The 22,154-nt window shown below is 54.5% G+C and overlaps 1 protein-coding gene across 2 annotated transcripts in view; it reads right to left on the bottom strand.

Moving 5' to 3' along the window:
- Nucleotides 1-1,080: 1,080 nt before the first annotated feature.
- Nucleotides 1,081-22,154, bottom strand: part of LOC130325822 (alpha-crystallin A chain) — a 91,024-nt gene continuing 69,950 nt past the window's right edge. The window contains exons 1-3 of one of the 2 annotated variants that reach the window (XM_056553328.1): nt 10,498-10,877; nt 9,940-10,062; nt 1,081-1,389 (exon numbers count right to left, since the gene is read on the bottom strand). In XM_056553328.1, the coding sequence (XP_056409303.1) occupies nt 1,180-1,389; nt 9,940-10,062; nt 10,498-10,680 (516 nt within the window). In that variant the 5' untranslated portion in view covers nt 10,681-10,877 and the 3' untranslated portion in view covers nt 1,081-1,179. Of the gene's footprint in view, nt 1,390-9,939; nt 10,063-10,497; nt 10,878-22,154 lie in introns of those variants that run through there. The other variant, XM_056553329.1, reaches the window with a different exon arrangement.

The following is a 22,154-nucleotide window of genomic DNA, read 5'->3' as shown; positions in this document are numbered from 1 at the left end:
GGTTATGACCGTTCTTGTGCGTTTCCAGTATAAACCTGTTTGTATGTCTTAACCCCTTGGATGCTGCTCCTCACCTCCTTGGATGCTGCTCCTTTCCATTATGGGGTTTAGTGTTGTGGTTCTCGGCATTTATGATTTGACTCCTGATAGTCGGTGACCTACGCTGGTGTTTATATGGGGGGCCTCTGCAGCCACTCTTTACTCCTCACACTAGTGACACGCCTGGAGTGGTTGGTTCTCGGTGAATGTCTCCATGTTGTGTTACGAAGGGGAATTGGCATCAGTGTCACATGGTGCCGGTTATAGCCCAGCTGTTCTCCTACGTGAATAGGTTTAGATTGGGCCAAGTGTCTGCACCCTCGGTACTTACCTCTAGACACGAGCCGGTCTACAGCAAAACTCATTGTGCCGCTTCCCTGGACAAGTCTGGAATGGGACTCAGGACTCCAAGGAATCAGAAGGATCTTTCCAAAACTATTTTGTCCGGACTCTAAGTGAAGTTGAATCGGTGATCTTGGCTGTGTAGGGGTCGGTGATCTTGGCTGTGTAGGGGTCGGCGGTCTGGGCTGTTGTGTAGCGGTCGGCGGTCTGGGCTGTTGTGTGTGTAGGGGTCGGTGGTCTGGGCTGTTGTGTAGCGGTCGGCGGTCTGGGCTGTTGTGTAGGGGTCGGCGGTCTGGGCTGTTGTGTAGGGGTCGGCGGTCTCGGCTGTTGTGTAGGGGTCGGCGGTCTCGGCTGTGTAAACCCAGTTCTTGGAGTTCATTAGACACTTTGGATTAATCTTACGTCTTACTGGTTTTACCATTTCATTGCCTTCTCTTAGATCTACAACCAGTATCATCTGCCCCACCTGTGTAGTCTTTGCCCCCTCTATTTCATTAACTCTGTGCCCACCCCCTCATGGATGCTTCACTTCACCTGTAAAGAACCCTTCCTGTGTAGGTTGCGTTGGAGTGTGGCCCTTGCGTAGTTTGGCCCTTTTCCTTCTATCCCCATTGATTCTAGATGAGTAAAAGGGAACTTACCAAGGGCCCCGCTGCCAACTCCTCCTCATACATTGAGACGCAGACAGTGGGCGCTGATATAACGATATAATCTTTATTGCTTGTTTGGCCCCGTGGTCACAGGGGAGACAATGGGGGTAAAGGAAAGTAGAACTGATGACGACAGGTAGGTGGCGGTTTAGGAGGAGGGAGCGGAGGTAGGTTTCTCATCACGGGATACAGGGATGGGTCTCTCGCTGTGGCTTGAATCCAGGTTGGAGAGAAGTTTAGGACCAGAGAAGGTCAAGATGCCGTCACCGGAGAGGGAGCAGCTGACTGACGAATGGTCCACGTTCTGGGGGAGGCGGTAACGGCGATGAAACTCCCGTGAGATGAATCCGTGATCGTCCTGAACAGAGAGAACGAATAGAATAATACATAGATCTGGAGTCACCAAGAACCCGCTACACCCCTCCCATAGATGTGCATTAAGGAGGCGGGGTGTGATGTCATGAGGGGTGTGGCCATGAACCCCACAGCACGTGATCATAAACAGAAAGAACAAGTATAATAATACATAGATCTGGTGTCATCATTGTTAGTCTGTTCACACATACAGGATATCCAGCTGTGATCAGTCATTCCGTTTACATGAAAATCTGCAGCAGAAAATCCTGTGCATCAAATCTGTGCAAAATACTGTAAGTGTGAATAGACCCTTAAAGAAGGCTACCCTGAGGACACATCAATCATCCATCACAGGCTCTACCCTGAGGACACATCAATCATCCATCACAGGCTCTACCCTGAGGACACATCAATCATCCATCACAGGCTCTACCCTGAGGACACATCAATCATCCATCACAGGATCTACCCGGAGGACACATCAATCATCCATCACATGATCTACCCTGAGGACACATCAATCATCCATCACAGGCTCTACCCTGAGGACACATCAATGATCCATCACAGGCTCTACCCTGAGGACACATCAATCATCCATCACAGGCTCTACCCTGAGGACACATCAATCATCCATCACAGGCTCTACCCTGAGGACACATCAATCATCCATCACAGGCTCTACCCTGAGGACACATCAATCATCCATCACAGGATCTACCCGGAGGACACATCAATCATCCATCACATGATCTACCCTGAGGACACATCAATCATCCATCACAGGCTCTACCCTGAGGACACATCAATCATCCATCACAGGATCTACCCGGAGGACACATCAATCATCCATCACATGATCTACCCTGAGGACACATCAATCATCCATCACAGGCTCTACCCTGAGGACACATCAATGATCCATCACAGGCTCTACCCTGAGGACACATCAATCATCCATCACAGGCTCTACCTTGAGGACACATCAATCATCCATCACAGGCTCTACCCTGAGGACACATCAATCATCCATCACAGGCTCTACCCTGAGGACACATCAATCATCCATCACAGGCTCTATCCTGAGGACACATCAATCATCCATCACAGGCTCTACCCTGAGGACACATCAATCATCAATCATCCATCACAGGCTCTACCCTGAGGACACATCAATCATCCATCACAGGCTCTACCCTGAGGACATCAATCATCCATCACAGGCTCTACCCTAAAGACACATCAATCATCCATCACAGGCTCTACCCTGAGGACACATCAATCATCCATCACAGGCTCTACCCTAAGGACATCAAACATCCATCACAGGATCTACCCTGAGGACACATCAATCATCCATCACAGGCTCTACCCTGAGGACATCAATCATCCATCACAGGCTCTACCCTGAGGACACATCAATCATCCATCACAGGCTCTACCCTGAGGACACATCAATCATCCATCACAGGCTCTACCCTGAGGACACATCCATCATCCATCACAGGCTCCACCCTGAGGATACATCAATCATCCATCACAGGCTCTATCCTGAGGACACATCAATCATCCATCACAGGCTCAACCCTGAGGACATCAATCATCCATCACAGGCTCTACCCTGAGGACATCAATCATCCATCACAGGCTCTACCCTGAGGACACATCAATCATCCATCACAGGCTCTACCCTGAGGACACATCAATCATCCATCACAGGCTCTACCCTGAGGACACATCAATCATCCATCACAGGCTCTACCCTGAGGACACATCAATCATCCATTACAGGCTCTACCCTGAGGACACATCAATCATCCATCACAGGATCTACCCTGAGGGCACATCAATCATCCATCACAGGCTCTACCCTGAGGACACATCAATCATCCATCACAGGCTCTACCCTGAGGACACATCCATCATCCATCACAGGCTCTACCCTGAGGGCATATCAATCATCCATCACAGGCTCTACCCTGAGGGCATATCAATCATCCATCACAGGATCTACCCTGAGGACACATCAATCAGACATCACAGGCTCTACCCTGAGGACACATCAATCATCCATTACAGGATCTACCCTGAGGACACATCAATCATCCATCATCTCATCACAGGCTCTACCCTGAGGACACATCAATCATCCATCACAGGATCTACCCTGAGGACACATCAATCATCAATCATCCATCACAGGCTCTACCCTGAGGACACATCAATCATCCATCACAGGCTCTACCCTAAAGACACATCAATCATCCATCACAGGCTCTACCCTGAGGACACATCAATCATCCATCACAGGCTCTACCCTAAGGACATCAAACATCCATCACAGGATCTACCCTGAGGACACATCAATCATCCATCACAGGCTCTACCCTGAGGACATCAATCATCCATCACAGGCTCTACCCTGAGGACACATCCATCATCCATCACAGGCTCCACCCTGAGGATACATCAATCATCCATCACAGGCTCTACCCTGAGGACACATCCATCATCCATCACAGGCTCTATCCTGAGGACACATCAATCATCCATCACAGGCTCAACCCTGAGGACATCAATCATCCATCACAGGCTCTACCCTGAGGACATCAATCATCCATCACAGGCTCTACCCTGAGGACACATCAATCATCCATCACAGGCTCTACCCTGAGGACACATCAATCATCCATCACAGGCTCTACCCTGAGGACACATCAATCATCCATCACAGGCTCTACCCTGAGGACACATCAATCATCCATTACAGGCTCTACCCTGAGGACACATCAATCATCCATCACAGGATCTACCCTGAGGGCACATCAATCATCCATCACAGGCTCTACCCTGAGGACACATCAATCATCCATCACAGGCTCTACCCTGAGGACACATCAATCATCCATCACAGGCTCTACCCTGAGGACACATCAATCATCCATCACAGGCTCTACCCTGAGGACACATCAATCATCCATCACAGGCTCTATCCTGAGGACACATCAATGATCCATCACAGGCTCTACCCTGAGGACACATCAATCATCCATCACAGGCTCTACCCTGAGGGCATATCAATCATCCATCACAGGATCTACCCTGAGGACACATCAATCATCCATCACAGGCTCTACCCTGAGGACACATCAATCATCCATTACAGGATCTACCCTGAGGACACATCAATCATCCATCACAGGCTCTACCCTGAGGACACATCAATCATCCATCACAGGCTCTACCCTGAGGACACATCAATCATCCATCACAGGCTCTACCCTGAGGACACATCAATCATCCATCACAGGCTCTACCCTGAGGACACATCAATCATCCATCACAGGCTCTACCCTGAGGACACATCAATCATCCATCACAGGCTCTACCCTGAGGACACATCAATCATCCATCACAGGCTCTACCCTGAGGACACATCAATCATCCATCACAGGCTCTACCCTGAGGACACATCAATCATCCATCACAGGCTCTACCCTGAGGACACATCAATCATCCATCACAGGCTCTATCCTGAGGACACATCAATCATCCATCACAGGCTCTACCCTGAGGACACATCAATCATCAATCATCCATCACAGGCTCTACCCTGAGGACACATCAATCATCCATCACAGGCTCTACCCTAAAGACACATCAATCATCCATCACAGGCTCTACCCTGAGGACACATCAATCATCCATCACAGGCTCTACCCTGAGGACATCAAACATCCATCACAGGCTCTACCCTGAGGACACATCAATCATCCATCATCTCATCACAGGCTCTACCCTGAGGACATCAATCATCCATCACAGGCTCTACCCTGAGGACACATCAATCATCTATCACAGGATCTACCCTGAGGACACATCAATCATCCATCACAGGCTCTACCCTGAGGACATCAATCATCCATCACAGGCTCCACCCTGAGGATACATCAATCATCCATCACAGGCTCTACCCTGAGGACACATCAATCATCCATCACAGGCTCTACCCTGAGGACACATCAATCATCCATCACAGGCTCTACCCTGAGGACACATCAATCATCCATCACAGGCTCTACCCTGAGGACACATCAATCATCCATCACAGGCTCTACCCTGAGGACAAATCAATCATCCATCACAGGATCTACCCTGAGGACACATCAATCATCCATCACAGGCTCTACCCTGAGGACACATCAATCATCCATCACAGGCTCTACCCTGAGGACACATCAATCATCCATCACAGGCTCTACCCTGAGGACACATCAATCATCCATCACAGGCTCTACCCTGAGGACACATCAATCATCCATCACAGGCTCTACCCTGAGGGCATATCAATCATCCATCACAGGCTCTACCCTGAGGACACATCAATCATCCATCACAGGCTCTACCCTGAGGACACATCAATCATCCATCACAGGCTCTACCCTGAGGACACATCAATCATCAATCATCCATCACAGGCTCTACCCTGAGGACACATCAATCATCCATCACAGGCTCTACTCTGAGGACACATCAATCATCCATCATCCATCACAGGCTCTACCGAGAGGACACATCAATCATCCATCACAGGCTCTACCCTGAGGACACATCAATCATCCATCACAGGCTCTACCCTGAGGACACATCAATCATCAATCATCCATCACAGGCTCTACCCTGAGGACACATCAATCATCCATCACAGGCTCTACCCTGAGGACACATCAATCATCCATCACAGGCTCTACCCTGAGGACACATCAATCATCCATCACAGGCTCTACCCTGAGGACACATCAATCATCCATTACAGGCTCTACCCTGAGGACACATCAATCATCCATCACAGGCTCTACCCTGAGGACACATCAATCATCCATTACAGGATCTACCCTGAGGACACATCAATCATCCATCACAGGATCTACCCTGAGGACACATCAATCATCCATCACAGGCTCTACCCTGAGGACACATCAATCATCCATCATCTCATCACAGGCTCTACCCTGAGGACATCAATCATCCATCACAGGCTCTACCCTGAGGACACATCAATCATCCATCACAGGCTCTACCCTGAGGACAAATCAATCATCCATCACAGGATCTACCCTGAGGACACATCAATCATCCATCACAGGCTCTACCCTGAGGACACATCCATCATCCATCACAGGCTCTACCCTGAGCGCATATCAATCATCCATCACAGGCTCTACCCTGAGGACACATCAATCATCCATCACAGGCTCTACCCTGAGGACACATCAATCATCCATCACAGGCTCTACCCTGAGGACACATCAATCATCCATCACAGGCTCTACCCTGAGGACACATCAATCATCCATCACAGGATCTACCCTGAGGACACATCAATCATCCATCACATGATCTACCCTGAGGACACATCAATCATCCATCACAGGCTCTACCCTGAGGACACACCCATCATCCATCACAGGCTCTCCCCTGAGGACACATCAATCATCCATCACAGGCTCTACCCTGAGGACACATCAATCATCCATCACAGGCTCTACTCTGAGGACACATCAATCATCCATCATCCATCACAGGCTCTACCGAGAGGACACATCAATCATCCATCACAGGCTCTACCCTGAGGACATCAAACATCCATCACAGGCTCTACCCTGAGGACACATCAATCATCCATCACAGGCTCTACCCTGAGGACACATCAATCATCCATCACAGGCTCTACCCTGAGGACACATCAATCATCCATTACAGGCTCTACCCTGAGGACACATCAATCATCCATCACAGGCTCTACCCTGAGGACACATCAATCATCCATTACAGGATCTACCCTGAGGACACATCAATCATCCATCACAGGATCTACCCTGAGGACACATCAATCATCCATCACAGGCTCTACCCTGAGGACACATCAATCATCCATCATCTCATCACAGGCTCTACCCTGAGGACATCAATCATCCATCACAGGCTCTACCCTGAGGACACATCAATCATCCATCACAGGCTCTACCCTGAGGACAAATCAATCATCCATCACAGGATCTACCCTGAGGACACATCAATCATCCATCACAGGCTCTACCCTGAGGACACATCCATCATCCATCACAGACTCTACCCTGAGGACACATCAATCATCCATCACAGACTCTACCCTGAGGACACATCAATCATCCATCACAGGCTCTACCCTGAGGACACATCAATCATCCATCACAGGATCTACCCTGAGGACACATCAATCATCCATCACAGGCTCTACCCTGAGGACACATCAATCATCCATCACAGGCTCTACCCTGAGGACACATCAATCATCCATCACAGGCTCTACCCTGAGGACACATCAATCATCCATCACAGGCTCTACCCTGAGGACACATCAATCATCCATCACAGGCTCTACCCTGAGGACACATCAATCATCCATCACAGGCTCTACCCTGAGGACACATCCATCATCCATCACAGGCTCTACCCTGAGGACACATCCATCATCCATCACAGGCTCTACCCTGAGGACACATCAATCATCCATCACAGGCTCTACCCTGAGGACACATCAATCATCCATCACAGGCTCTACCCTGAGGGCATATCAATCATCCATCACAGGCTCTACCCCGAGGACACATCAATCATCCATCACAGGCTCTACCCTGAGGACACATCAATCATCCATCACAGGCTCTACCCTGAGGGCATATCAATCATCCATCACAGGCTCTACCCTGAGGACACATCAATCATCCATCACAGGCTCTACCCTGAGGACACATCAATCATCCATAACAGGCTCTACCCTGAGGATACATCAATCATCCATCATCTCATCACAGGCTCTACCCTGAGGACATCAATCATCCATCACAGGCTCTACCCTGAGGACACATCAATCATCCATCACAGGCTCTACCCTGAGGACAAATCAATCATCCATCACAGGATCTACCCTGAGGACACATCAATCATCCATCACAGGCTCTACCCTGAGGACACATCCATCATCCATCACAGACTCTACCCTGAGGACACATCAATCATCCATCACAGGCTCTACCCTGAGGACACATCAATCATCCATCACAGGCTCTACCCTGAGGGCATATCAATCATCCATTACAGGATCTACCCTGAGGACACATCAATCATCCATCACAGGATCTACCCTGAGGACACATCAATCATCCATCACAGGCTCTACCCTGAGGACACATCAATCATCCATCATCTCATCACAGGCTCTACCCTGAGGACATCAATCATCCATCACAGGCTCTACCCTGAGGACACATCAATCATCCATCACAGGCTCTACCCTGAGGACAAATCAATCATCCATCACAGGATCTACCCTGAGGACACATCAATCATCCATCACAGGCTCTACCCTGAGGACACATCCATCATCCATCACAGACTCTACCCTGAGGACACATCAATCATCCATCACAGACTCTACCCTGAGGACACATCAATCATCCATCACAGGCTCTACCCTGAGGACACATCAATCATCCATCACAGGATCTACCCTGAGGACACATCCATCATCCATCACAGGCTCTACCCTGAGGACACATCAATCATCCATCACAGGCTCTACCCTGAGGACACATCAATCATCCATCACAGGCTCTACCCTGAGGACACATCAATCATCCATCACAGGCTCTACCCTGAGGACACATCAATCATCCATCACAGGCTCTACCCTGAGGACACATCAATCATCCATCACAGGCTCTACCCTGAGGACACATCCATCATCCATCACAGGCTCTACCCTGAGGACACATCCATCATCCATCACAGGCTCTACCCTGAGGACACATCAATCATCCATCACAGGCTCTACCCTGAGGACACATCAATCATCCATCACAGGCTCTACCCTGAGGGCATATCAATCATCCATCACAGGCTCTACCCCGAGGACACATCAATCATCCATCACAGGCTCTACCCTGAGGACACATCAATCATCCATCACAGGCTCTACCCTGAGGGCATATCAATCATCCATCACAGGCTCTACCCTGAGGACACATCAATCATCCATCACAGGCTCTACCCTGAGGACACATCAATCATCCATAACAGGCTCTACCCTGAGGATACATCAATCATCCATCACAGGCTCTACCCTGAGGACACATCAATCATCCATCACAGGCTCTACCCTGAGGGCATATCAATCATCCATCACAGGATCTACCCTGAGGACACATCAATCATCCATCACAGGCTCTACCCTGAGGACACATCAATCATCCATCATCTCATCACAGGCTCTACCCTGAGGACACATCAATAATCCATCACAGGCTCTACCCTGAGGACACATCAATCATCTATCACAGGATCTACCCTGAGGATACATCAATCATCCATCACAGGATCTACCCTGAGGACACATCAATCATCCATCATCTCATCACAGGCTCTACCCTGAGGACACATCAATCATCCATCACAGGCTCTACCCTGAGGACACATCCATCATCCATCACAGGCTTCGTCCATCACCCACCTGTCTTTCATTATGTTTTCCATGGATCTCCACAAAATCATCCATAATTTTGACCGTCAGATCCTCAGGGGAGAAATGTTTCACGTCCAAGTTAATGACAAAACGTTCCCGGTCGGAGCGCACCTGTAATGAGAGGCGGAAGGTCAGAGGTCACCACCTGGAAGGGGCCCGGATATTACCATGATCAATACAACAAGGCACCAAGAGAAAACCCCAAGGGGCAATTATAGACAACGAGGGGCCCCAGGGGCAATTATAGACAACGAGGGGCCCCAGGGGCAATTATAGACAAAGAGGGGCCCCAGGGGCAATTATAGACAACGAGGGGCCCCAGGGGCAATTATAGACAACGAGGGGCCCCAGGGGCAATTATAGACAACGAGGGGCCCCAGGGGCAATTAGAGACAACGCGGGGCCCCAGGGGCAATTATAGACAACGAGGGGCCCCAGGGGCAATTAAAGACAATGAGGGATGGGCTGGAGGCTCCCAGGACATGGGCCAATAATGGAGACCACAGGAGATTTTGTGCCCATTCTACATTACCCGCTCGCCCTCACCTCAGAGACCCCGGAATCCATGTACCCCCTGAAGAGAGACTGCCTGTAGTAGGGGCTGATGGTGGAGGAGAAGAAGGGGAACAGGTCGTAATCCAACATCCCCTCCCCAAAGATCTGATCGAAGAGGCGACTGAAGGGGTTCAGGGTTCGCTTGAACCAGGGGGGCTGAATAGTGATGTCCATAGTGGAGACGGGAAGCCAGACTCAGACTTAAAGACCACGATGTGCAGCTGCCCTCTATATACCCACAGAGAGGGTCACATGATCAAAGGGGAGGAATTAACCAGATCCCCGAGGAGACATCACCTCATCCGCACTCAGCACATTCCCTGTCTGACCCCGGGGACAATGTCTGCGCAACCAGCATCTCCTGTGCCAGCAAAATCCCAGAACTACATGGGGACCAACATGGAGACGAGAGAGAGGGGCCCAACATGGAGACGAGAGAGAGAGGGGCCCAACATGGAGACGAGAGAGAGAGGGGCCCAACATGGAGACGAGAGAGACAGAGGGGCCCAACATGGAGACGAGAGAGAGAGAGAGAGGGGCACAACATGGAGACGAGAGAGAGAGAGGGGCCCAACATGGAGACGAGAGAGAGAGAGGGGCCCAACATGGACACGAGAGAGAGAGAGGGGCCCAACATGGGGACGAGAGAGAGGAGCCCAACATGGAGACGAGAGAGAGAGAGAGGAGCCCAACATGGAGACGAGAGAGAGAGGGGCCCAACATGGAGACAAGAGAGAGAGAGAAGGGCCCAACATGGAGACGAGAGAGAGAGAGGGGGGCCCAACATGGAGACGAGAGAGACAGAGGGGCCCAACATGGAGACGAGAGAGACAGAGGGGCCCAACATGGAGACGAGAGAGACAGAGGGGCCCAACATGGAGACGAGAGAAACTGAGGGGCCCAACATGGAGACGAGAGAGACAGAGGGGCCCAACATGGAGACGAGAGAGACAGAGGGGCCCAACATGGAGACGAGAGAGACAGAGGGGCCCAACATGGAGACGAGAAAGACAGAGGGGCCCAACATGGAGACGAGAGAGACAGAGGGGCCCAACATGGAGACGAGAGAGACAGAGGGGCCCAACATGGAGACGAGAGAGACAGTGGGGCCCAACATGGAGACGAGGGAGAGTGAGAGGGGCCCAACATGGAGACGAGAGAGAGAGAGAGAGAAAGGGGCCCAACATGGAGACGAGAGACAGAGGGGCCCAACATGGAGACGAGAGAGACAGAGGGGCCCAACATGGAGACGAGAGAGACAGAGGGGCCCAACATGGAGACGAGAGAGGGGCCCAACATGGAGACGAGAGAGAGAGAGAGGGGCCCAACATGGAGACGAGAGAGAGAGAGGGGCCCAACATGTAGACAAGAGACAGAGGAGCCCAACATGGAGACGAGAGACAGAGGAGCCCAACATGGAGATGAGAAAGAGAGGGGCCCAACATGGAGACGAGAGAGAGAGGGGCCCAACATGGAGACGAGAGAGAGAGAGGGGCCCAACATGGAGACGAGAGAGAGAGAGGGGCCCAACATGGAGACGAGAGAGAGAGAGGGGCCCAACATGTAGACAAGAGACAGAGGGGCCCAACATGGAGACGAGAGACAGAGGAGCCCAACATGGAGACGAGAAAGAGAGGGGCCCAACATGGAGACGAGAGAGAGAGGGGCCCAACATGGAGACGAGAGAGAGAGAGGGGCCCAACATGGAGACGAGAGAGACAGAGGGGCCCAACATGGAGACGAGAGAGAGAGGGGGGCCCAACATGGAAAAGAGAGAGGGTCCCAACATGGAGACGAGAGAGAGGGAGGGGCCCAACATGGAGACGAGAGAGACAGAGGGGCCCAACATGGAGACGAGATAGACAGAGGGGCCCAACATGGAGACGAGAGAGACAGAGGGGCCCAACATGGAGACGAGAGAGACAGAGGGGCCCAACATGGAGACGAGAGAGACAGAGGGGCCCAACATGGAGACGAGAAAGACAGAGGGGCCCAACATGGAGACGAGAGAGACAGAGGGGCCCAACATGGAGACGAGAGAGACAGAGGGGCCCAACATGGAGACGAGAGAGACAGAGGGGCCCAACATGGAGACGAGAGAGACAGTGGGGCCCAACATGGAGACGAGGGAGAGAGAGAGGGGCCCAACATGGAGACGAGAGAGAGAGAGAGAGAAAGGGGCCCAACATGGAGATGAGAGAGACAGAGGGGCCCAACATGGAGACGAGAGAGAGGGGCCCAACATGGAGACGAGAGACAGAGGGGCCCAACATGGAGACGAGAGAGACAGAGGGGCCCAACATGGAGACGAGAGAGGGGCCCAACATGGAGACGAGAGACAGAGGAGCCCAACATGGAGACGAGAAAGAGAGGGGCCCAACATGGAGACGAGAGAGAGAGGGGCCCAACATGGAGACGAGAGAGAGAGAGGGGCCCAACATGGAGACGAGAGAGACAGAGGGGCCCAACATGGAGACGAGAGAGAGAGGGGGGCCCAACATGGAAAAGAGAGAGGGTCCCAACATGGAGACGAGAGAGAGGGAGGGGCCCAACATGGAGACGAGAGAGAGAGGGGCCCAACATGGAGACGAGAGAGAGAGGGGCCCAACATGGAGACGAGAGAGAGAGGGGCCCAACATGGAGACGAGAGAGAGAGGGGCCCAACATGGAGACGAGAGAGAGAGGGGCCCAACATGGAGACGAGAGAGGAGCCCAACATGGAGAGGAGAGAGAGAAGGGCCCAACATGGAGACGAGAGAGACAGAGTGGCCCAACATGGAGACAAGAGAGAGAGGGGCCAAACATGGAGATGAGAGAGAGAGAGGGGCCCAACATGCAGACGAGAGAGAGAGAGGGGCCAAACATGGAGACGAGAGAGACAGAGGGGCCCAACATGGAGACGAGAGAGAGGGGCCCAACATGGAGACGAGAGAGAGAGAGGGGCCCAACATGGAGACGAGAGAGAGAGAGAGAGAGAGGGGCCCAACATGGAGATGAGAGAGACAGAGGGGCCCAACATGGAGACGAGAGACAGAGGGGCCCAACATGGAGACGAGAGACAGAGGGGCCCAACATGGAGACGAGAGAGACAGAGGGGCCCAACATGGAGATGAGAGAGAGAGAGGGGCCCAACATGGAGATGAGAGAGAGAGGGGCCCAACATGGAGACGAGAGAGAGAGGCCCAACATGGAGACGAGAGAGAGAGAGGGGCCCAACATGGAGACGAGAGAGAGATAGGGGTCCAACATGGAGACGAGAGACAGAGGGGCCCAACATGGAGACGAGAGAGAGAGAGAGGGGCCCAACATGGAGACGAGAGAGAGGGGCCCAACATGGAGATGAGAGAGAGGGGCCCAACATGGAGACGAGAGAGAGAGAGGGGCCCAACATTGAGACGAGAGAGAGAGAGAGAGAGGGGCCCAACATGGAGACGAGAGAGAGAGGGGCCCAACATGGAGACGAGAGACAGAGGGGCCCAACATGGAGACGAGAGAGACAGAGGGGCCCAACATGGAGATGAGCGAGAGAGAGGGGCCCAACATGGAGACGAGAGAGAGAGGGGCCCAACATGGAGACGAGAGAGAGAGGCCCAACATGGAGACGAGAGAGAGAAAGGGGCCCAACATGGAGACGAGAGAGAGAGGGGCCCAACATGGAGACGAGAGAGAGAGAGGGGCCCAACATGGAGACGAGAGAGAGAGGGGCCCAACATGGAGACGAGAGAGAGAGACCCAACATGGAGACGAGAGAGAGAGAGAGGGGCCCAACAAGGAGACGAGAGAGAGAGATGGGCCCAACATGGAGACGAGAGAGAGAGAGACAGAGGGGCCCAACATGGAGACGAGAGAGAGAGGGGCCCAACATGAAGACGAGAGAGAGAGAGGGGCCCAACATGGAGACGAGAGAGACAGAGGGGCCCAACATGGAGACGAGAGAGAGAGGGGGGCCCAACATGGAGACGAGAGAGACAGAGGGGCCCAACATGGAGACGAGAGAGACAGAGGGGCCCAACATGGAGACGAGAAAGAGAGAGGGGCCCAACATGGAGACGAGAGAGAGAGGGGCCCAACATGGAGACGAGAGAGAGAGAGGGGCCCAACATGGAGACGAGAGAGAGAGAGGGGCCCAACATGGAGACGAGAGAGAGAGGGGCCCAACATGGAGACGAGAGAGAGGGGCCCAACATGGAGACGAGAGAGAGAGAGAGGGGCCCAACATGGAGATGAGAGAGACAGAGGGGCCCAACATGGAGATGAGAGAGACAGAGGGGCCCAACATGGAGACGAGAGAGACAGAGGGGCCCAACATGGAGACGAGAGAGACAGAGGGGCCCAACATGGAGACGAGAGAGACAGAGGGGCCCAACATGGAGACGAGAGAGAGAGAGGGGCCCAACATGGAGACGAGAGAGAGAGAGGGGCCCAACATGGAGACGAGAGCGAGAGAGGGGCCCAACATGGAGACGAGAGCGAGAGAGGGGCCCAACATGGAGACGAGAGAGAGAGAGAGAGGGGCCCAACATGGAGACGAGAGAGACAGAGGGGCCCAACATAGAGACGAGAGAGAGAGGGGCCCAACATGGAGACGAGAGAGAGAGGGGCCCAACATGGAGACGAGAGAGACAGAGGGGCCCAACATGGAGACGAGAGAGAGAGAGGGGCCCAACATGGAGATGAGAGAGAGAGGGGCCCAACATGGAGACGAGAGAGAGAGGCCCAACATGGAGACGAGAGACAGAGGGGCCCAACATGGAGACGAGAGACAGAGGGGCCCAACATGGAGACGAGAGACAGAGGGGCCCAACATGGAGATGAGAGAGAGAGAGGGGCCCAACATGGAGACGAGAGAGAGAGAGAGGCCCAACATGGAGACTAGAGAGAGGGGCCCAACATGGAGAGGAGAGAGAGAAGGGCCCAACATGGAGACGAGAGAGACAGAGGGGCCCAACATGGAGACGAGAGAGGGGCCCAACATGGAAAAGAGAGAGACAGAGGGGCCCAACATGGAGACGAGAGAGAGGGACCCAACATGGAGACGAGAGAGAGGGGCCCAACATGGAGAGGAGAGAGAGAAGGGCCCAGCATGGAGACGAGAGAGAAAGGGGGGCCCAACATGGAGACGAGAGAGAGAGGGGCCCAACATGGAGACGAGAGAGAGAGAGAGAGGGGCCCTACATGGAGACGAGAGAGAGAGAGGGGCCCAACATGGAGACGAGAGAGACAGAGGGGCCCAACATGGAGACGAGAGAGACAGGGGCCCAACATGGAGACGAGAGAGAGAGAGGGGCCCAACATGGAGAAGAGAGAGAGAGAGGGGCCCAACATGGAGACGAGAGAGAGAGAGGGGCCCAACATGGAGACGAGAGCGAGAGAGGGGCCCAACATGGAGACGTGAGAGAGAGAGAGGGGCCCAACATGGAGACGAGAGAGAGAGAGAGAGGGGGGCCCAACATAGAGACGAGAGAGAGAGGGGCCCAACATGGAGACGAGAGAGAGAGGGGCCCAACATGGAGACGAGAGAGAAAGAGGGGCCCAACATAGAGACGAGAGAGAGAGAGGGGCCCAACATGGAGACGAGAGAGAGAGAGGGGCCCAACATGGAGACGAGAGAGAGAGGCCCAACATGGAGACGAGAGACAGAGGGGCCCAACATGGAGACGAGAGACAGAGGGGCCCAACATGGAGACGAGAGACAGAGGGGCCCAACATGGAGATGAGAGAGAGAGAGGGGCCCAACATGGAGACGAGAGAGAGAGAGGGGCCCAACATGGAGACTAGAGAGAGGGGCCCAACATGGAGAGGAGAGAGAGAAGGGCCCAACATGGAGACGAGAGAGGGGCCCAACATGGAGACGAGAGAGAGAGAGGGGCCCAACATGGAGACGAGAGAGAGAGAGGGGCCCAACATGGAGACGAGAGAGAGGGGCCCAACATGGAGACGAGAGAGAGAGAGGCCCAACATGGAGACGAGAGAGAGAGAGGGGCCCAACATGGAGACTAGAGAGAGGGGCCCAACATGGAGAGGAGAGAGAGAAGGGCCCAACATGGAGACGAGAGAGACAGAGGGGCCCAACATGGAGACGAGAGAGGGGCCCAACATGGAATAGAGAGAGACAGAGGGGCCCAACATGGAGACGAGAGAGAGAGAGAGGGACCCAACATGGAGAGGAGAGAGAGAAGGGCCCAGCATGGAGAGGAGAGAGAGAAGGGCCCAGCATGGAGACGAGAGAGAAAAGGGGGGCCCAACATGGAGGAGAGAGAGAGGGGCCCAACATGGAGATGAGAGAGAAAGAGGGGCCCAACATGGAGACTAGAGAGAGAGGGGCCCAACATGGAGACGAGAGAGAGAGAGAGAGGGGCCCTACATGGAGACGAGAGAGAGGGGCCCAACATGGAGACGAGAGAGAGAGGGGCCCAACATGGAGACGAGAGAGAGAGAGGGGCCCAACATGGAGACGAGAGAGAGAGGGGCCCAACATGGAGACGAGAGAGAGAGAGAGGGGCCCAACATGGAGACGAGAGAGAGGGGCCCAACATGGAGACGAGAGAGAGGGGCCCAACATGGAGACGAGAGAGAGATGGGCCCAACATGGAGACGAGAGAGACAGAGGGGCCCAACATGGAGACGAGAGAGAGACAGAGGGGCCCAACATGGAGACGAGAGAGAGAGAGGGGCCCAACATGGAGACGAGAGAGGGGTCCAACATGGAGACGAGAGAGAGAGAGGGGCCCAACATGGAGAGGAGAGAGAGAGTGGCCCAACATGGAGACGAGAGAGACAGAGGGGCCCAACATGGAGACGAGAGAGAGAGTGGCCCAACATGGAGATGAAAGAGAGAGGGGCCCAACATGGAGATGGGGGAGAGAGAGAGAGGGGCCCAACATGGAGACGGGAGAGAGAGAAAGGGGCCCAACATGGAGAAGAGAGAGAGGGGCCCAACATGGAGACGGGAGAGAGAGAGAGAGAGGGCCCAACATGGAGACGGGAGAGAGAGAGAGGGGCCCAACATGGAGAAGAAAGAGAGGGGCCCAAAATGGAGATGAGAGAGAGAGAGAGAGAGGGGCCCAACATGGAGACGAGAGAGAGAGGGGCCCAACATGGAGACAAGAGAGAGAGAGGGGCCCAACATGGAGACGAGAGAGAGAGAGGGGCCCAACATGGAGACGAGAGACAGAGGGGCCCAACATGGAGACAAGAGAGAGGGACCCAACATGGTGATGAGAGAGAGAGGGGCCCAACATGGAGACGAGAGAGAGAGAGGGGCTCAACATGGAGACAAGAGAGAGAGAGGGGCCCAAAATGGAGACGAGAGAGAGCGTCCCAACATGGAGACGAGAGAGAGAGAGAGGCCCAACATGAAGACGAGAGAGAGAGAGAGGGGCCCAACATGGAGACGAGAGAGAGGGGCCCAACATGAAGACTAGAGGGGCCCAACATGGAGACAAGAGAGACAGAGGGGCCCAACATGGAGACGAGAGAGACAGAGGGGCCCAACATGGAGACGAGAGAGAGGGGGGCCCAACATGGAGACGAGAGACAGAGGGGCCCAACATGGAGACGAGAGAGACAGAGGGGCCCAACATGGAGACGAGAGAGAGGGGGGCCCAACATGGAGACGAGAGAGACAGAGGGGCCCAACATGGAGACGAGAGAGAGAGGGGGGCCCAACATGGAGACGAGAGAGACAGAGGGGCCCAACATGGAGACGAGAGAGAGAGAGGGGCCCAACATGGAGACGAGAAAGAGAGGGGCCCAACATGGAGACGAGAGAGAGAGGGGCCCAACATGGAGACGAGAGAGAGAGGGGCCCAACATGTAGACGAGAACGAGAGAGGGGCCCAACATGGAGACGAGAGAGAGAGGGGCCCAACATGGAGACGAGAGAGAGAGAGAGAGAGGGGCCCAACATGGAGACGAGAGAGAGAGGGGCCCAACATGGAGACGAGAGAGACAGAGGGGCCCAACATAGAGACGAGAGAGAGAGGGGCCCAACATGGAGACGAGAGAGAGAGGGGCCCAACATGGAGACGAGAGAGACAGAGGGGCCCAACATGGAGACGAGAGAGAGAGAGGGGCCCAACATGGAGATGAGAGAGAGAGGGGCCCAACATGGAGACGAGAGAGAGAGGCCCAACATGGAGACGAGAGACAGAGGGGCCCAACATGGAGACGAGAGACAGAGGGGCCCAACATGGAGACGAGAGACAGAGGGGCCCAACATGGAGACGAGAGAGAGAGAGGGGCCCAACATGGAGACGAGAGAGAGAGAGGGGCCCAACATGGAGACGAGAGAGAGAGAGGGGCCCAACATGGAGAGGAGAGAGAGAAGGGCCCAACATGGAGACGAGAGAGACAGAGGGGCCCAACATGGAGACGAGAGAGGGGCCCAACATGGAAAAGAGAGAGACAGAGGGGCCCAACATGGAGACGAGAGAGAGAGAGAGAGGGACCCAACATGGAGACGAGAGAGAGGGGCCCAACATGGAGAGGAGAGAGAGAAGGGCCCAGCATGGAGACGAGAGAGAAAGGGGGGCCCAACATGGAGGAGAGAGAGAGAGGGGCCCAACATGGAGATGAGAGAGAAAGAGGGGCCCAACATGGAGACGAGAGAGAGAGGGGCCCAACATGGAGACGAGAGAGAGAGAGAGGGGCCCAACATGGAGACGAGAGAGAGAGGGGCCCAACATGGAGACGAGAGAGAGAGAGGGGCCCAACATGGAGACGAGAGAGAGAGAGGGGCCCAACATGGAGACGAGAGAGAGAGGGGCCCAACATGGAGACGAGAGAGAGAGAGGCCCAACATGGAGACGAGAGAGAGAGAGGGGCCCAACATGGAGACGAGAGAGAGAGAGAGAGGGGCCCAACATGGAGACGAGAGAGAGATGGGCCCAACATGGAGACGAGAGAGGGGCCCAACATGGAGACGAGAGAGAGAGAGGGGCCCAACATGGAGACGAGAGACAGAGGGGCCCAACATGGAGACGAGAGAGAGAGGGGCCCAACATGGAGATGAGAGAGAGAGAGGGGCCCAACATGGAGATGGGTGAGAGAGAGAGAGGGGCCCAACATGGAGACGGTAGAGAGAGAGGGGCCCAACATGGAGAAGAGAGAGAGGGGCCCAACATGGAGACGGGAGAGAGAGAGAGGGGCCCAACATGGAGAAGAGAGAGAGGGGCCCAACATGGAGATGAAAGAGAGAGGGGCCCAACATGGAGATGGGGGAGAGAGAGAGAGGGGCCCAACATGGAGACGGGAGAGAGAGAAAGGGGCCCAACATGGAGAAGAGAGAGAGGGGCCCAACATGGAGACGGGAGAGAGAGAGAGAGGGCCCAACATGGAGACGGGAGAGAGAGAGAGGGGCCCAACATGGAGAAGAAAGAGAGGGGCCCAAAATGGAGATGAGAGAGAGAGAGAGAGAGGGGCCCAACATGGAGACGAGAGAGAGAGGGGCCCAACATGGAGACAAGAGAGAGAGGGGCCCAACATGGAGACAAGAGAGAGAGAGGGGCCCAACATGGAGACGAGAGAGAGAGAGGGGCCCAACATGGAGACGAGAGACAGAGGGGCCCAACATGGAGACAAGAGAGAGGGACCCAACATGGTGATGAGAGAGAGAGAGGGGCCCAACATGGAGACGAGAGAGAGAGAGGGGCTCAACATGGAGACAAGAGAGAGAGAGGGGCCCAAAATGGAGACGAGAGAGAGCGTCCCAACATGGAGACGAGAGAGAGAGAGAGGCCCAACATGAAGACGAGAGAGAGAGAGAGGGGCCCAACATGGAGACGAGAGAGAGGGGCCCAACATGAAGACTAGAGGGGCCCAACATGGAGACAAGAGAGACAGAGGGGCCCAACATGGAGACGAGAGAGACAGAGGGGCCCAACATGGAGACGAGAGAGAGGGGGGCCCAACATGGAGACGAGAGACAGAGGGGCCCAACATGGAGACGAGAGAGACAGAGGGGCCCAACATGGAGACGAGAGAGAGGGGGGCCCAACATGGAGACGAGAGAGACAGAGGGGTCCAACATGGAGACGAGAGAGAGAGGGGGGCCCAACATGGAGACGAGAGAGACAGAGGGGCCCAACATGGAGACGAGAGAGAGAGAGGGGCCCAACATGGAGACGAGAAAGAGAGGGGCCCAACATGGAGACGAGAGAGAGAGGGGCCCAACATGGAGACGAGAGAGAGAGGGGCCCAACATGTAGACGAGAACGAGAGAGGGGCCCAACATGGAGACGAGAGAGAGAGGGGCCCAACATGGAGACGAGAGAGAGAGAGAGAGAGGGGCCCAACATGGAGACGAGAGAGAGAGAGAGAGAGGGGCCCAACATGGAGACGAGAGAGACAGAGGGGCCCAACATAGAGACGAGAGAGAGAGGGGCCCAACATGGAGACGAGAGAGAGAGGGGCCCAACATGGAGACGAGAGAGACAGAGGGGCCCAACATGGAGACGAGAGAGAGAGAGGGGCCCAACATGGAGACGAGAGAGAGAGGCCCAACATGGAGACGAGAGACAGAGGGGCCCAACATGGAGACGAGAGACAGAGGGGCCCAACATGGAGACGAGAGACAGAGGGGCCCAACATGGAGACGAGAGAGAGAGAGGGGCCCAACATGGAGACGAGAGAGAGAGAGGGGCCCAACATGGAGACGAGAGAGAGAGAGGGGCCCAACATGGAGAGGAGAGAGAGAAGGGCCCAACATGGAGACGAGAGAGACAGAGGGGCCCAACATGGAGACGAGAGAGGGGCCCAACATGGAAAAGAGAGAGACAGAGGGGCCCAACATGGAGACGAGAGAGAGAGAGAGGGACCCAACATGGAGACGAGAGAGAGGGGCCCAACATGGAAAGGAGAGAGAGAAGGGCCCAGCATGGAGACGAGAGAGAAAGGGGGGCCCAACATGGAGGAGAGAGAGAGAGGGGCCCAACATGGAGATGAGAGAGAAAGAGGGGCCCAACATGGAGACGAGAGAGAGAGGGGCCCAACATGGAGACGAGAGAGAGAGAGAGGGGCCCAACATGGAGACGAGAGAGAGAGGGGCCCAACATGGAGACGAGAGAGAGAGAGGGGCCCAACATGGAGACGAGAGAGAGAGGGGCCCAACATGGAGACGAGAGAGAGAGGCCCAACATGGAGACGAGAGAGAGAGAGGGGCCCAACATGGAGACGAGAGAGAGAGAGAGGGGCCCAACATGGAGACGAGAGAGAGATGGGCCCAACATGGAGACGAGAGAGACAGAGGGGCCCAACATGGAGACGAGAGAGAGATAGAGGGGCCCAACATGGAGACGAGAGAGAGAGAGGGGCCCAACATGGAGACGAGAGAGAGAGGGGCCCAACATGGAGACGAGAGACAGAGGGGCCCAACATGGAGACGAGAGAGAGAGGGGCCCAACATGGAGATGAGAGAGAGAGAGGGGCCCAACATGGAGATGGGTGAGAGAGAGAGAGGGGCCCAACATGGAGACGGTAGAGAGAGAGGGGCCCAACATGGAGAAGAGAGAGAGGGGCCCAACATGGAGACGGGAGAGAGAGAGAGGGGCCCAACATGGAGACGGGAGAGAGAGAGAGAGGGGCCCAACATGGAGACGGGAGAGAGAGAGAGGGGCCCAACATGGAGAAGAAAGAGAGGGGCCCAAAAT

This window comes from Hyla sarda, unplaced genomic scaffold (assembly GCF_029499605.1).
Source record: "Hyla sarda isolate aHylSar1 unplaced genomic scaffold, aHylSar1.hap1 scaffold_276, whole genome shotgun sequence".
Lineage (NCBI taxonomy): Eukaryota > Metazoa > Chordata > Amphibia > Anura > Hylidae > Hyla > Hyla sarda.
This window is presented reverse-complemented; position numbering and strand designations above follow the sequence as displayed.